We start from the raw sequence: 16,056 nt of genomic DNA on the forward strand, positions 1-16,056 counted from the left end.
TGTTCACAAAACAGGCAAGCTAAATACTATAGAATTCCCAGTTTCCCATTAGTATTTGTGCTGTGTTCTTTCTGCTTACCATCTGCCCATATAGAATTGGGAGCAGGTGGTAAAGGCTTAAGGAAAATTTATGGGATTAAGAAATAAAAAAGTTAAGCCATTTGTGTATCTGTGTCTTTGTCTCTCTGCTTGTGTTTGTGTGTCTGTATGTCCCTATATGTGTCTCTGTGTGTGTCTCTCTGTCTGCATCTGTCCATATCTCTCCTCTCTCTCCCTCTCTTCCCCCGTTCTCATGTGTGTTGAAATGTAAGGTCTGTTAGTGTTCATGTATAGCGAACTCAGCAGAATAGAGGACAACTACATTGTAAAAATATTTATATAGTTGCAGAGAGGAAAGGGACAAGGGAAGCCACAGACTCAGGCTAGACTTGTTCCTTTGTTGTGGCTTCCTTGAGAAAGGTCCAGGCCAGTGTGCATGTTGGGGTGAGGTGGGCGATTTGAGAGGGCTCTGGGTGGTTGGTCTGGCTCAGAAACTGGGGTAATTGCTAGAGGTCAGTTCCTTCCTGGAGTGTAAGAGCTTTGGGAAGGTGGATTGGAGGGGGTCGTGTACTGGTTTGGTTTGAAGCTGTCAGGGAAACAACTTGCTGTTTCTAGCCATTAACTAGCCCAGGATGGGGCAGCCCCCGTCTGGCCCCTGGCCCTCGACTCAGCGAGACCTCAGATGCCTGTGCATTGGAATTACAGAAAAATCGTTCTTGTAAATTAGGAGGCAATCACAATTATGTTTCAGCCATAGTCCTCCTGGGTGGCACGTGATGCAGAAGTGGTCTTAAGCAGTTGGATGAGAGAAATGCAGGTTAGAGATGGAAGCCATATCCTGGGATTGGTTCCAGCATGAGTCCATTTTACTCCAGATGGAATTGAGTGCTACAAATTCTCAAGTGTCTTTGCAGACACCAAACTTGCTCGCGCTGATAGGAAGTGCAGCAAAGCTTCATCTTCCTGCCGAGAAGTCACTTTGAGACAGTGGCCAACACACCCTTGGTGTGATTCTTTCTTTCTCAGAAGGGCCACACAGTAGGACAGTCTCTGGGGCAGCAGTGTCCATTATAGTAGCGCAGAGAGTGAGGACTAGACTATATCAAAGCTATTAATGAAACTCACTCTATGCTATTTTTCTTCTGGTGATTGTTGATTTTGTTAAAGTTGTTCTTTAATTTATACTAATAGAATATATTTTCTAAATAAAAAGTCATTTTGGGGGGAGTAAAACAAACTAAATTGACTTTAATACTTTTCTGGATTATAAATTTCTATTCTTTGATTCTTCACTAAGATTTTGCTTGTTCATCTAATTAAAAAATAAATGTACTTAGACTAGGTGTGAGTGGTAGACAAAACTTAGCTTGACAAACTCAGGTTCTATTCCCAGTACCCCAAGAAATAACACCAAAACAAACCCCCAAGTCCCAGGAAATAAAACTTATACAATTCAGCTTTTATGTTGAAAATCTGGAAACCTAGAATATGATAGAAAACCAAAGGTCACATGACATCTCTGAGCCCTGAATGGTGTTTTATCTTTCTCAAGGCCATGTCTGTTAGTATATTTCTGTATTAAAGATTTCTCAAGACTGCATCCTAGTCTGTCCTGATCATCCTGTTTACCCTGAAGTTATGTTTGGTCTCTCCAGAGACTTGCTTGCAGTGTTCACCATCCCTGAAGGGGCCCTTTGAATAAATATCTGGGGACATCGGCTGTCAGGCATGTGACATGCTGTAACTTAATCACAGATTGAATTTAAATCTGCACTAGCTATTTAAATGGTTCCTGTTGTTCACTGTGGGACCATCTCAACAGTACGGGTTCCAGGTAGGATTCTGTGGCTTAGGATGGAACCTGGAAACTGGCAGGGATGCCCTTGATGCTGGCCCAGATGCCACAGTGGGCACCATTGGCTAAGGTGCGCTTGTCTCCTATGGTGAGGCAGTTTCTGCTTTGTTCTCCTCTGGGCTGATCTGCATGGTGGCTGCCCTCCACTTCACTGCTCCATCTCTCACCAAGGCTGCTCAGGATCTCCAGCTTTTCCCAACTGTGCCAGACTCGTACCCTCACTGCCACTTAGGCTTTGCCGGGCTCAGTCCAGCAGGCTAATCCCCCTGCACCCCTAGGTCTAACCACCTCCAGGAACTCAGTGTTTTGTCAGTAACTTCCTATTCTGCTGCCTTCGCCCCACTAGCTTCCTGTCTGGCAGCTCGGGTCTGCTGCCTGAGCCTCCTCTTCCATGGAGGGTGGTAGCTCTCTCTTGAGAGGCCTGGTGTCTCAGCCATCCTGACCCAACCTGACTCCCTCTTGGGGCATTTCTGAAAACCAACACCTTGGGTTCACCTTCAGGAAGGAAAGAGGAGTGAGGCAAAAACACGCCTCTTGCCCAGTCCACATTCATTTCATCAGATGACTAGAGAAATACTGGGTTTGACTTTGCAAATAACAGTAATTAAGATTCATTTCCTGAACAGCCTCTCCCTTGTGCCTGTTTACCTCCCAGCCCAATTAACAACTCCACATTGTATGTTTCTGCCTGGCTTTGAGGTCTACATATTTGACTTTGATGCTGGGTCGCTGACCCTCACCTTCTAGAGCTGATTAAAGAGTTCTGCCTTTTCAAAGTAGAGGGGACAGTGCTTCCAATGTGAGCAACGATCTGTTTCACAAAAATGATCCAGGGAAAACTCTCTTTACATCCCATGATTGCCTGATGAATAAAAGGAGGAAGATAAAGAGCATGGTGGGAGGCCCTGCTTAGGACTATTTTCATCTCTGTTGGTGTTTTGGTAGAAGTTGTTCTTTTCTGTAATTCCCCCGTCCTGGACCCCCACTGTTGCTGAGCATTGAATCTGGGGACCTCAGGTATGCAAGTGCTCTGCTACATGGCTGCGTCTTCCCTCGGGCCCTGGGTTCCTGTGCAGGGACATTTTCAGAACACTAGCAGGCCACTTCTCAAGTTGGCCATGCAGGGGAATTGTATGTGTGTGATGGTTTTCTACCAGCTGGTGCAGTGGAGGCAGGGACCCTGGTGGTATGCATCCCAGGACCAGCTCTTTAGAATTGGGCCCCAGTCAGCCTTGGAAAGAGGACCTGCTTCAGATGGGGCAAGGGTTCCGGGACAGTGTATCAGGTGGCTGAATAGTGCTGCTTTTGGAAAGGGCAGTGAACTTGTGATAGTTGCTTTGGAGATGAGCCAACACTGATTCTTTGCATTTCACATTAGAAGTGAGAGGGGAAGGATTTCTGTGATGAAAGGAGAGGAGCTAGGATGAGGATTCCTGATGTTTTGAGGATTGATGGATGGTAAAATAACTGTGAAGAGTTATTTCTTAGCTGTAGAAGATGAGTGCAGATGCTGCCCTGGCTCCAGTAAACCTGGCTTCCCAGTAAGCCCTCTCCTGTCCCACAGTCTCCATCCAGACCAGAGTGCCTGGGAGGGGCGGGTGGCCTCTGCGTTTGGTGTGGGCCCTTCCCCCTGCCTGTCGCTTGCCCGTGCTCTTGTTGTTGGCACTATCCAGGCACAGAGGTGGTTTTCCAAACCAGAGGCTAGTTGCCTGACACCTCATTTTCTGATTTACATATTTATTTACATGAAAAACTTACCTAGCAAGCATGAAGCACTGGGGTCAGTCCCTGTCATCATATAAAGCAGGCATAATGGGAGGTGGAGGCAGGAGAACTCAAGTTCATGGTCATCCCCTACTATAGAATGGCTGAGATTTGCTTCAGAAACAGACCAGTGGGCTGTCACACAAGTTTTGCTTGTCTACAAGCCTCTCTGGTGTGGGCAGGGGATGTGACCAGTAGTTGGTTCTACATAGAGGAGGGGTAGACAGGGAATTTCCGGCTCTTTGCTTCTCAGAAGATGGGGGAAGGAAGTTCATCAAGGTTAGGCACTGAACAGGACACCGCTGGAGTTGTGGGATGCCACTTGGTTTTGTACCCAGCCTGGGCTTAGGGCATTGTTCTCTGTCTTTTGGTTTTCCTTGGTTGTGATGAAAACCTTTCAGAATGCACCAGAGCCTTACTGCTCCTTTACTAAGATGAGAAGAATGCTGCTTCAATTACTTGTCATGACTTTGTGTAGTAATTCTGAATGTCCAGCAGATTATTGCACTGCAGATACTGAAGTGTGGAACCCAGGCCACGTTACTGGCCGGACCTCCTCCAGAATGCTGAATTGTTGATGTTCATGGAGTTTTTATTTGTCCGCTGATACCTGATGTTCATCACTAAATTTATCCTTCAAATCACCTATCCTTTCTGGACACCCAGTTTGACCAGGAAAACAAGCGGACTGGATTACATTCAAGGCTTTCCATCTACAGTTTTGGGTATATCCCAGGTTGGGTTGAATTTCCAGGATGCTAAGTTTGGGTAAAATTGATGTACTAGTATGTGAGCTTCCTGAGGGTGCAGAGTGTATTGTCAGGTTCTGGGGCAGTGTTGGTTACTAGGAAACATTGGTAAATATTTCTTAGGTGACTGTTGTCCTGTTTGTAGCATTAGAGTGCATCCAAGTCTTACACACTGCAGAAAATTTTGCTTGAAAAGAAGTGTATTCTCTATGAAGCCCGAGTCCCAGCCACTGCCGCCTCAGCTCTCTGAGAACAGTGAAATGAACTCATTGCTGTTTTCATGCCAGAGCATGCTTCTCCATCTCCTTGGCTCTGTGACGGAGTCTCCAGCCTGAAGAGGGCTTTGTGGCCTGGCAGGCTTTGGGGACTGAGCTGCCACTCAGTTGGTTTTTGGAAATGGCTCTCCAGATCTCTCCATTGCAGCATAATCCCCATGACACAGGAGGCAGCTTTGGGGTTTAGAGTTTCAGTAATTGCCAGTTGATAAGCTCTTGTTTATAAAGTAAGATAAGCAGGATTCTCTTTCCACCTTTGAGGAGAATGTTTAAAACTAATTTGCAGTAATGATTTAAACTCAAGTAGTGCTTTTCCCAGTTCTTCAGACTTTTCCCTTTAGAATTTCATGGATTCATTTCCCGGCAACATTTTCTTCTAGAACTTGAGCCTCCTACCTATCTGTTCCTTAATGGGTACCTGGTGTTTCTGCTCCCTCACTCTCTCCTTATTGACAGTACAGCAATGCTGATGGCTTTAATTGGAGCCCGTGCAGGTGTTTTTATGTACACAGGCTCCCCTTTCCCATGCTTGTGGAATATTCTTTTTTTTTTTTTGCCCTTTTTATTTTTTTAATTTTAATTTTTTATATTAATTACAGTTTATTCACTTTGTATCCCAGCTGTAGCTCCCACCTTCATTCCCTCCCAATCCTACCCTCCCTCCCTCATCTCCTCCCATGCCCCTCTCCAAGTCCACTGATAGGGGAGGTCCTTCTCCCCTTCCATCTGACCCTATCCTATCAGATCTAATCAGGACTGGCTGCATTATCTTCCTCTGTGGCCTGGTAACGTTGCTCCTCCCTCAGGGGGACATGATCAAAGAGCCAGCCACTGAGTTGATGCCAGAGACAGTCTGGTGGGATATTCTTCTGGGTTCAGATGATAGCATGTGAACCTATCTTACTCTGACTCCATTGCTCTTGCTCTTGCTCTTGACTCTTAAGTCTGTGGCTCTCAGCCAAGGAGCAGTTGTCTGGTGATACTGCATCTAGCTGAGGAGGCCAAGGAGGAGGTCAGGGACATTGCCAAATGTGACACGGAGCACAGGTCAGCTTCCACAGCAACTAAAACCCTTACCCTCAACCCAGCATCAGTAATGCTGAGCTCAAGGAAGCTTGCCTGCAATGCTCTGCCTCTCAGGCATGCCCGTTTTCTGTGGAACTCAGAGAAAGGTGGAAGTCATTTATCTTTAACCTCAAACCTTGTAGAATCCTCTTCCCAACCAACTGGAATGTACAACCGTCCCCCGCCCCCTTATCCATGGGGCACATGGTCAGAACCCACAGCAGTCACTTGCAACCAGGGATAAGTAGTACCAACTTTCCATGTACCTTATGCTTTTTTCTATGTAAATTTAATGTTTAATTTATGTTAGGCACACTAAACGATTAGCAGTTCTAAATTACAAAAATTGAATAATTCTAACAATACACTGCAGTAAAACTTACTTCAGACTTATGAATTACATGTTCCCGGGATTTTTCGCTCAGTACATTTGGACTTTGGTGAAATCACAGATGAAGAACCATGACAGTTTTGTGTGGTGGTTTTGTAAGGCATGTAAGCAGAGATGGCGGTGTGATGGAAGGATTGAAAGACTCCATCTGCTGTCTGAGTGCAGAGAAATTGATAAACACTCTTTCCTGTGGAAAGTAACCCTAACTGCATGAGAAAAAGCTCCCCAAAATTTTGAACAGCTCTGTCCAGGCCCCCATTGTAACTCTGCCAAGGTGCTGGCTCTGTGTGTGTTCAGAGCCTGGCCATGGGTTTCTCAGATTTGACCTGGTGGGCTAAGGGCACTGAGTTGATCCTTCACAGTACTTTTTGTGGAAACCAGTGTGTTCTAGGATATTGAACAGGGCCTCTCTGATGGCCCCCAAGGTCCTGCAGCCTGGCGTGGAACCACAAAGAGGTCTAGCAGCCTAAGGGTGGTTTTGAACCAAAGAAGGAAAGTCAGGGAGCAGAGACAAAGACAGAGAAACACTCCTTTCGAAGTTCTGTGCTATACAGCGTACTCTCCAGCTGCTTGACCTCTTAGCTGGCTGTTTAGTATTTTCGTATTATTGCTTTAGATCCTATCAAATAGAGGTTTATTTACACTAGTTAAACACAGAAAATGTTAGCAGGGTAACAGATTTTTTTTTTTTTTTTAATTATTTGTGCTAAGGAATCAAAGTCAGACTGTTAAACATACTAGGCAAATATTCAACCACGAGGCCACATCCCCAGTGCTGATAGTTTCATTTTTGTTTGTGGTAAAAACATGTAACAGAATTTTACCATCTTCACCATTTTTAAGGGTAGGGTAAAAGTCTTATTTTTTTTATGCCTCACTTACCTCCTTGTCTTCCATTAATGTCCTGGACAAAGTAGAGTCTTTTATTAGCTCGCTGATTCATGTTGCAAATGCTTGAGTGCTTACTTAGAAGATGGAGCAGGAATGCTGTTTGTTTTCTTTCCAAACAAAAACTTGAGACAATGGTTTTCTAATTATAAGATAGACCCTTGTTGCAGAGTTAAGAAAAATACAGACCAATACAATCACTCCTAACCCTATGGCTCTGTAGTGCTGTTGATGTGTTGATGTATCTTCTGGGTTGTGTGTGTTACTGCTGTTCTGGGTCTTGTTTTTATCTCAAGTGCTGCTCCGCTCTGCTTTTGTGTTATTAGCTACTTTAGTTAACACACCCTAGATTTGCTTTCTGTGGCCATATGAAGTCTTCCTGTTTAACTGGGATAATCATTGCAGTGAGTATATTCTCCCATCAAAGTACCAACCAGGCCTGACCCTGCTCAGCTTCTGACGTTAGGTTACATCAGGCGTGTTCAGGGCGGTATGGCCGTAGATGCAGTGGGTGTATTCTAAATGTGAATCTACTGAAATTTAAGTGATCACTTGATTAGTACTTTACCCATTGAATATTCAAACTTCTCCTCCTTCCACTTAATTTTTCTTTCATTTCTTTCATTCTAGTCCTGTAGCCCAGATAGGCTTAAAACTCAGTGTAATTCTCATGCCTCAGCCTTTCAAGTGTTGAGATTATAGACACAAGCCACCATGTGCCTGGCATCTCTTCTCTTCTTAAACATGTCATTTTTGTAAATACCTTTCTTTCCTTGCTCAGTGATGCAAATGAAGCTCTGTGCTCACTGCCTCATTCCCAGGAGCAAATGCTGCTCCCAGTAAACACGCACACAAGAAACACTGGCTGAGTAAGTGAATGACATGGTTGTTTCTGTCGAGTTGGGTGGAACTGGGACTTCAGTACAGGGAGGCATTTGCTGATAAGGTAGGGAGTTTGGTGCCTGGGTAATTAATTGGTCTTCTTGGCAGAAGGCTCAGAGAAGTCTTTCAGTTCCCCTGTAGCTAAAAATCCTAGAAGCTACCTATGGCAGAGAAGATGGAGCATAGAAGGGAGGTGACTTGTTGTCCCCTACTGTATAGAGCAGGAAGGAGAAATTGCTTCTTCCCTTGATTACCCCTCCCATCTCAGCCAGTGTCCCTTTAGAGGAGACCAACATTTGTCCAATGTGATCAATCCTGTTAAGTTTTAGGCAAACAGGAATTAGAGCAGACTTCACCAGATGAAATCTTGGCTCTTTCCTCACCAGCTCTGTCACCCTAAGTTGCATCACTTCCTTAAGCCCCAGTCTCAGCTCTTAGACAGAGATGACAGCAGCAGCAGCAATAATCGCTGTCCCTTGCAGAGGGTAAGATATTGGTAGATGTTAGTTAACAATATAGATTATATAAGCTTTGTTTGTATGGGATAAATCCACTGTAAGCTGCCAAACCAGTCAGTTTCCTAATGTGTGGATTTGTGTTAAGTTCACTTTGGCAGGCCTTCTGCAAGTCTGGGCTCAGCCACAGCTGTAACTGGAGGGCCAGCTACCATTAGACTCGAGCTTGGGTGGTTTGTTATCCTTTATGTCAATGAGAGATGATGGGTATTAACTCTGTAAATTGTGCTTTAGTTAGATGGCTGGTAATCTGAGAAGGTGGTAGGTTCACGTCCTAATGAAACCACCATCTCATCTTTAGCTCACACGCTTTTTTGAAGAGGGGAACAAAGAGTATTGATTATCCTAGAGCTTAGCTGTGCCCTCCTGGCCAGGCGACCACCACATCCTGAGGTTCACCGTGTCTGCCATTCACCCTTCTCCTTCATCTTTCTGGCTATCTGCGCCAGGCACTTCTTGGACTGCTGAGTTTGGCAGTGTCTGCTGGTGTCAGCTCTGCATCTCTCCAGGTGCTCCCAGCCTGGAAAGTTAACCCAGAACCAGCAGACCATTAATAGCGTGTAAGTGCAGACTCCTGCCTACAGTGTGGAGCACAAGGATCCCTATTCTCCAACTCCTGTCACATGGCACACCCATCTCAGTGGAAGGACTTCTTCTTTAATCCTGTTTCAGTATTTCAAAGGCATTTGTACAGGGCAGTGCCTGGCATGTACTACCTGGCTCCATGCTGGCACCTGTACTCTGCCTCCCTCGTGCACTGGGACAAGCCCTATAGAAACTCAGTTGGAAGCTGTCTCAGAACTGAGGGTGGGGGAAATCAGCTGCAAAGAATTGATTGAGCAGTCTAGAATTTTAAGGATCTAGGCCTACCCAGTTAAAACGCTGAGCTATAGAAGTCCTTTCTATTATGGTAAAAAAGAAAAAAAAAAAAAAGAAAAAGAAAGAAAAAAAAATCAAAACACACAAACAAAAAGCCCAAAGGTTAGTATTAAAAGGAGTGTGAGGGTAGAAATGGTGATATCTAAGAATGAGGAATAAAAGGCCTTGCAGTTGGTGTGAGATTAACAGTGCAGGTAAGAAGAAGGACAGGGCTCTGAGCCAGTGTTGGCTGGTTAGCTGAAGTCTCCCAGGAAAATACACACATGACGCCGTTGCTTTCTCATGTTTTTTTTCTAGTACTTAAAATAGACTCAGTTATAAGCAAGGACAATTTTTAAACAATTCCATTCCTTTTTTATTCTATCCTGCATATTCCAAAAAGGTGAACACCCCAGACTAATGTATAGACAAGAAGTTAAACAAAAGGTAACCAAGAGAAACTACATCTTGGTAAACTAGGATATGAGATAGCTATTCAGAGACAATAAAAGGAAAGGCCTATGGTAAAATACTAGCTGGTTATGTAAACTCAAGAACAAAGACAGCATAGTCTAAATAACAGTGGACCTCCCAAAGTTCGAGAGTAGCAGTGCTGGCCAGGGTACATGCATCACTCTTCAAAAAGAAAGGAAATCTGACTGCTTGTTAAGTGTGGTGCCACTTGCCTGTAATCCCAGCACTTGGGAGAAGAATCAAGAGTATAAGACCTGCCTTACGTATTTAGTGAGTTTGAGGTCAGCCTGGACTTTATAAGATCCTGTTCCAAAAGACAAAGCAAAGCAAAAGTAATACGCACACACAGTAAAAGCTTGAGTGTTAAGGAGTATATGTTTCTCTGTCCTCTACATATCTGGGTCCATTCCCCTGGTAGTCAGTGTTAGTAGTCTTGTACTACTAACTAATCGTCTTGTACCACAAGGCTCTATATACCTCTGTGCATAGATAGTCTATGTCAGCACATGTGGCTGCCACACGTAAGATCACCAGCCACATGCCTTAAACAAAAATTGAATTTCTCATTTCCAGAGGTAAAAGCCCCCAGAGCAAGGTTCTGGCAGGTTGCCTTATAAGTGGCCCCATGAAGTAGGCTCACCTGGCAGTCCCTGGGACTCTGTATTCTCATGTTCAGGACATGAGCCCCTTGGTTCAAAGACCAAATAAAGTGACATACATTTTCAGGTGCTGGGGGTTAGTGCTTCAATATGTGAATCTTGAAGGAGACACAGGCTCAGAAAGACTAACCTACTTATTTCAAAACAGTATCTCATTGTGTAGATAGCCCATAATTACATTAACACTAAACCTTGTGTAGATGGATCATGAGGCTTTTCCCAATGTTTGTAACTAACTCTGAGTACTTTAGGGTGTGTATCTGCCAGGATGAATGTGGAAGAATTGAAAGCATTGCCTTCTGAAGAGTTCAAAAATTATAAGGAAGATCGCTCTTGAGCCTCAGACCTACACAAAGAACTATGTACAACTAAGGAATTCAGCGAGCAGGGGAGAAGGTCCCAGGGAAGAGCCAATTGTTATTCAACACTAGTGGTCAGCCCTAAAAACATACATATAAGTGACATGATGCAGACTGAGCAGGTTGTGTGTATATATTTAAGAATATATATGTATGAACATATATGCATGTAAAACTAACAAAAACAGAGGCCATGAATTTGAAGGAGGGGTATATGGGAAGGTTTGGAGGGAAGAAAGGGAAGGGCAAAATGATATAATTATAATCTCAAAAAATAAAAGAAGTAAAGTAAAAATTATAGTCCTTATTCCTCTGTGATACGAAGCTGGTAGTTCAGCATGTGGCCTGTGACGTTGGCCCCAGGCCTGGGGTGGCCTGTGCTTTTGTCTGAGGGGTTTGCCGCCCAGTGACTTTGTTATACATTACTCGTCCAGCTCCATTCAGTGAGGTAAGGGTGGACAGCACTGCTTGGTTTATTCTTTATTTTTATTTTAAAGAAAAGCCTTTAAAAAATAGTAGGTTTACGCTCACAGCAAAACTGAATGGAAAACAGAAATGTTTTCCATACATTCCATTACCACGGAGGTGCATCTTCCTCACTGTTGCTCAGCATCCTTCCATGGTGACCAGCATCCTCCCAGGATCAGCTTTCCTAATGATATCAGCATCTTCCCGTGACCACCATCCCCTCTTGGACAGCATCCCCCAGCACAGTGGCACGTTTGTTATATCTGATGAGTCCGTATCTTTCCTTTGTCTGCCACAGCTTTATATTTTATATTACTTTATATTACAGCTCAGTCTTGGTTTCATAAACCCCATGATTATTTGTTTTATAGGCCTGACTTGTTTGGCAAAGGGTGTATGCACTGTAGAGCCAGGAATGGGACAATAGCTTTCTCTCCAAGCTGTGACAGTCTGGAGTTGGGCCAGCTAGGAATTGTCTGAGATGAAGAACAGCATGCTAACGTAATAAAACTCTGGAGGCAGGGCTGGATAAACCTATTTTATTCTTAGTTTTGTCTTCCCCAAAGTGTGGCCAGTCAGCACAGGTGGAGTAGGAATTTTCTGGAATACTAGTGTTCCTTTTACAGATACTATTTTTGGTTTCCACCTGGTACGTTTGTCAGAATTTAACTTAAGGCAATGCGCGCCTTTCCTTGTTTATTGGTGTAGTTCGTTCTGAAGGGTAACTCTTGGTGTAGTAGAGTTGAATACAGTGATGCTGAATTGCAACATTTTTTAGGATTTTTATGCAATATGTACATGCATGTAAATGTACATATGTTTGGGTTTTGGCAGTGCTGTGTTTAGACCTGTGGCGCTGCACATGCTAGGCAAATTCTCTACCACTGATTGTAGCACTATAAGTAAGAGTAAAGTTTGACAAAAACAATACACATTGACATATGGCTTTAATGATAGAGTAGAATTAAGCCACTTGCTTCATTTTAGTATTTTCCATAATATTCTTTGTCACTGTTGAGACAAATTTAAATGCCTGTGCATATTTGTTTTTCCTTCTGTGGAAATAATAAGTTTAACCATTGATTCTGCCAGTGGTACAGTTTATCATTAGCTTGAAGCTTTCTAGCTAGTTCTAAAATACTTGAGACAATCAGCCTGAAAAGGGAGGAAGCTTACTGGCCCCTGTTGCTGTGTGCCTGTGACAAGCAGCACATCATGACGAGAGCATGTAACTAAGAGGGAGCCAGGCCTTGTCGTACCTCTCTGTGTGACCCATCTTGCTTAAGCCCTGCTTTTAGGTCAGCGACCCCTTTGGGGGTCAAATGACCCTTTCATGGAATCACCTAAGGCTATCACAAAACACAGCTATTAATGTTTCATAGCAGAAAGAAAATTGCAGTCATGAAGTAGCAACAAAAATAATTTTGTGGTTGGGGGTCTCGACAGCAGGAGGAAGTATATTAAAGGGTCACAGCATTAGGAAGGTTGAGAACCAGCCACTGTCTTAGGTATGGTGCCGGGCCAGTCTTTTACCGTGTGGGCATTTGGGCAATGCTTAAGGTTCAAACTATAGCAAACTGCTTCTGAAGGAGTTTTCTTTCCAAATAGGCTAATTATTTTGTCACATTTGAACTTGGAATGCAGCAAATCTGGTTATCTGAGACAACATGGTTTAAGGAAAAGCTACGAAAGATGAGGGAGAGTCAAGCTGTTTTGGGGGCTGGAGAGAAGAGATGGTAGAAAGAGAGTAAGATCTGAACGCATATGTAGAAAGAGGTCAGTAAAATCAGAGATTATGCATGGGGACCAAGTGGCCTGGGGGTGTAGCTCAGTTGGTAGAGTGCTTTGCCTGACATGTACATGACCTTGGGCTCAAGCCTAGCACATATGATAGTTCATGCCTACAGTTCCACTACCTGGGAGGAGTTTGAGGCCCAAACCAAACACAGCTAACAGGATGGATGAATTATAAAGGAAATGGCAGCTGTGTCTGATAAAAACACATGCATTGGTGCTAGTAGCACACAGTGTGACATGTTGGCTCAGGCCAAGGAGATCTGCTTCTTTTATAAAGTGGTGGCATGGCCTTTTGAGGAAGATGGCTTGGAATGTTGCATGCAAGATACAGAGAAGACATCAGCAAGAATTTGAGGCGATGTTACAGAAAGACAGAGGCTCTGACACTCGTGCTTTCATGAAGTTTGTGAGTTGACCAGACTTCTGCGGTCTATGACAGCATTGTAATTTGCTGCATGCATTAGCGAGTATCTGTTGTCATGCACCAGACTCGTGTCCTGTGTGTCCTTGTACATGGTTTTATAATGTAGTCTTGTAACTGGTGCTTGTTTTAAAGCTTTGCAAAGTCCCAAACTTGCTGATCATTTTTAAGAAATTGAAGTATTAAGACTTAGATTCAATATAGATCAGTGTTCATACTCACATAGTTTGCAGTATACGGTAATTCCTTTTGTAGAAGCCCTGTTGGATCAAAGCTCCACCCTCGCCTCACGTGCATCTGAGGCATCTTCCAAATGACCACAGCAGTATGTGGGACATGTAGTTTAAGACCTAGTTCCCCAAGTAATGGGTGGCAGAGAGTGTTGAGCTGGTAAGGTACATGCTGTTCAAGCCTGAGGAGCTGATTTCATTTCTAGAGCCCACATAAAAAAACTGGGTATGGCAACTGCCTCTGTAGTTCCAGCACTGTGGAGGCAGGAACAGGAGGGTTTTGCTGGCCAGCTCATCTAGGGGGAATTGATGTAAGACTCTGTCTTGAAAAATAAAGTAGAGACGTGACTTAGGGGCCACATCCACTGCAGACTTCTGGCCTCTACATGCATGTGCTGCACACATGGTCATGTACTCTTAGTGGTTCAGCAGGCGTTCTGTGACCACTGAGCTCATGTGCCACTCATCCGCCTAGAAAGAATGTGCTGAAGGGCATAAGACTGTGCATGCGGAAGAGGTGCCTGTTTTTGGAGTTTCGGCTTCAGGCTCCCTTCTTCAATCACTCCCTCTCCCTCCCAGCATGTTCTAGGTGTCACAGTTCATCCTTAGACTCTGGATTTTGACATTTGTATTGTTGAGTCCAGCTTCTTGTTTTTCATGTTCTTCTTCTTTCATGTAATCCTTTTTCTCGTTCTTAGCTACTGCTTTTGCTGTTAGCTGAACCCAGAAACCTTTGTTTTCTCTTAAGTGTAATGGCTGTGTACTTCTGAGGAAATCCCTTTCCTGTTTATTCCTGGCCATCTCACAAGCCATTAGTGCTCATCATTTGAGACAGTATTCGACTAGCTCTAGCAAAAGCTCTGCCATGCACCAGACTCGTGTCCTGTGGTTATAAAGACCAAAAGAATAGTCAGCTTGTATCCTGGAAGGTCCACAAGCAAAATCCAGGGCAAACGTTTGTAAAGTAGTGGGTCTGAATGGGATGCCAACAGGTCTCCTATAATTTAGTTCAAATCTGACACTACCCAGGTTTGGTACAGTCTCACAGAGTGTCCCAACTGCAGAGGCTGGTCATATCTGAACCTCTGGTCTGCCTGTCTGATTGGGTATAAACCTGCGTTTCTACTCTTTCCACCTACTTCAGTGATTTCCTAAAATCACTCACAGCTTAGGGAAAGCTCTGTACTGTGTTTTCTTGCTTACCATAAAGGTTACAAACACATAGCGAAATGCACAGGATGAGGAGCCCCAGAGGGTGCCGACTGCAATAGAATCTGTCTCCACAGTGATGGGCACATCTTCTCAGTGTACATGGACATGCTCACTAACAAAGAAGTTCTGAATCCCACTGACGAGGGGTTTTGTAGAGATGCCATTGTGTATCACAACTGATTCAATCATCAGCCGTTGGTCATTCAACTCAATCACTTATTCTCTCCCAAGAGGAGAGCAGGCAGCTGAAATTTCCAGCCTGCAATGTCCCACGGCTGACTTCTCCTGATAGGCAGACCCTATCCTAGAATGACCGAGGGGAGGGGCTTACCAAGACTCAGGCATGGTTTAAAGGGGCTTAAGAATACCAGGACACTCCTTATTCATCCTTGGAATTCTCATGGTTTCAGAGGCTCATGTTCCATGACCCTGAAAAACCTGTGTTTCTTGCTAAGTCACAAGAGCCCACTCTGACGAGATGTTTATGTCTTTCCTAGTTGGCCTCTTGCTGCGGATCTGCTGGCTGTTTCCTCTGCTGTGGCTGCTGCCCTAAGACCCGACAGTCGAGAACCACCCGCTTCATGTATTTACTCTACTTCATCCTGGTCATCGGCCTCTGCTGTGTGATGATGTCACCCTCTGTGACTAAGCAGATGAAGGAGCATGTAAGTTTGTGATTTTTGATAAGTTGGATGAGAAACTTAAGTCAGAGGACTGGGTTTGACTACACTGTGATTTGGGGTTTGTTACTTATCTATTGCTGTGATAAAACATGGTAACCAAGGCAATTTATTGAAGAAAAGGTTTACTCCGGCTTATGGTTCCAGAGAAATAAGAGTCCATTATGGTGGGTTGGTGTGACAGCAGTGGTAGGCAAGGCAGCAGGAAGTTGAGAGCTCACATCCTGAGCACAGAGAGAATAGAGTGGAAGTAGGCAAGGCTTTTTAATTAGCCTGCTTCCCCACCCCCTGTGACATGCTTCCTCTAAGGATGCCCCACCTAAGTCTCCCCAAATAGTACCACCAACCAAGTGGGAGACCCAGTGCTCAAATGCCTAAGGCTGTGGGGGACATTTCTCATTCAAAATACTAAACCTAGCCTCTGAATCTTCTCAAGCTTGTCCACTGCTTTCAGGCCAAGCAGACATTCAACAGC

The 16,056-nt window shown here is 44.3% G+C and overlaps 1 protein-coding gene across 1 annotated transcript in view; it reads left to right on the plus strand.

The window, feature by feature from the left end:
• Serinc5 (serine incorporator 5) overlaps nt 1–16,056 on the plus strand; it is a 98,798-nt gene that overhangs the window by 30,733 nt on the left and 52,009 nt on the right. Inside the window, exon 2 of the mRNA XM_060377780.1 lies at nt 15,399–15,566. Coding sequence (XP_060233763.1) covers nt 15,399–15,566 — 168 coding nt within the window. The remainder of the gene's footprint in view (nt 1–15,398; nt 15,567–16,056) is intronic.

Source organism: Meriones unguiculatus, chromosome 2 (assembly GCF_030254825.1).
Source record: "Meriones unguiculatus strain TT.TT164.6M chromosome 2, Bangor_MerUng_6.1, whole genome shotgun sequence".
Taxonomy (NCBI): domain Eukaryota; kingdom Metazoa; phylum Chordata; class Mammalia; order Rodentia; family Muridae; genus Meriones; species Meriones unguiculatus.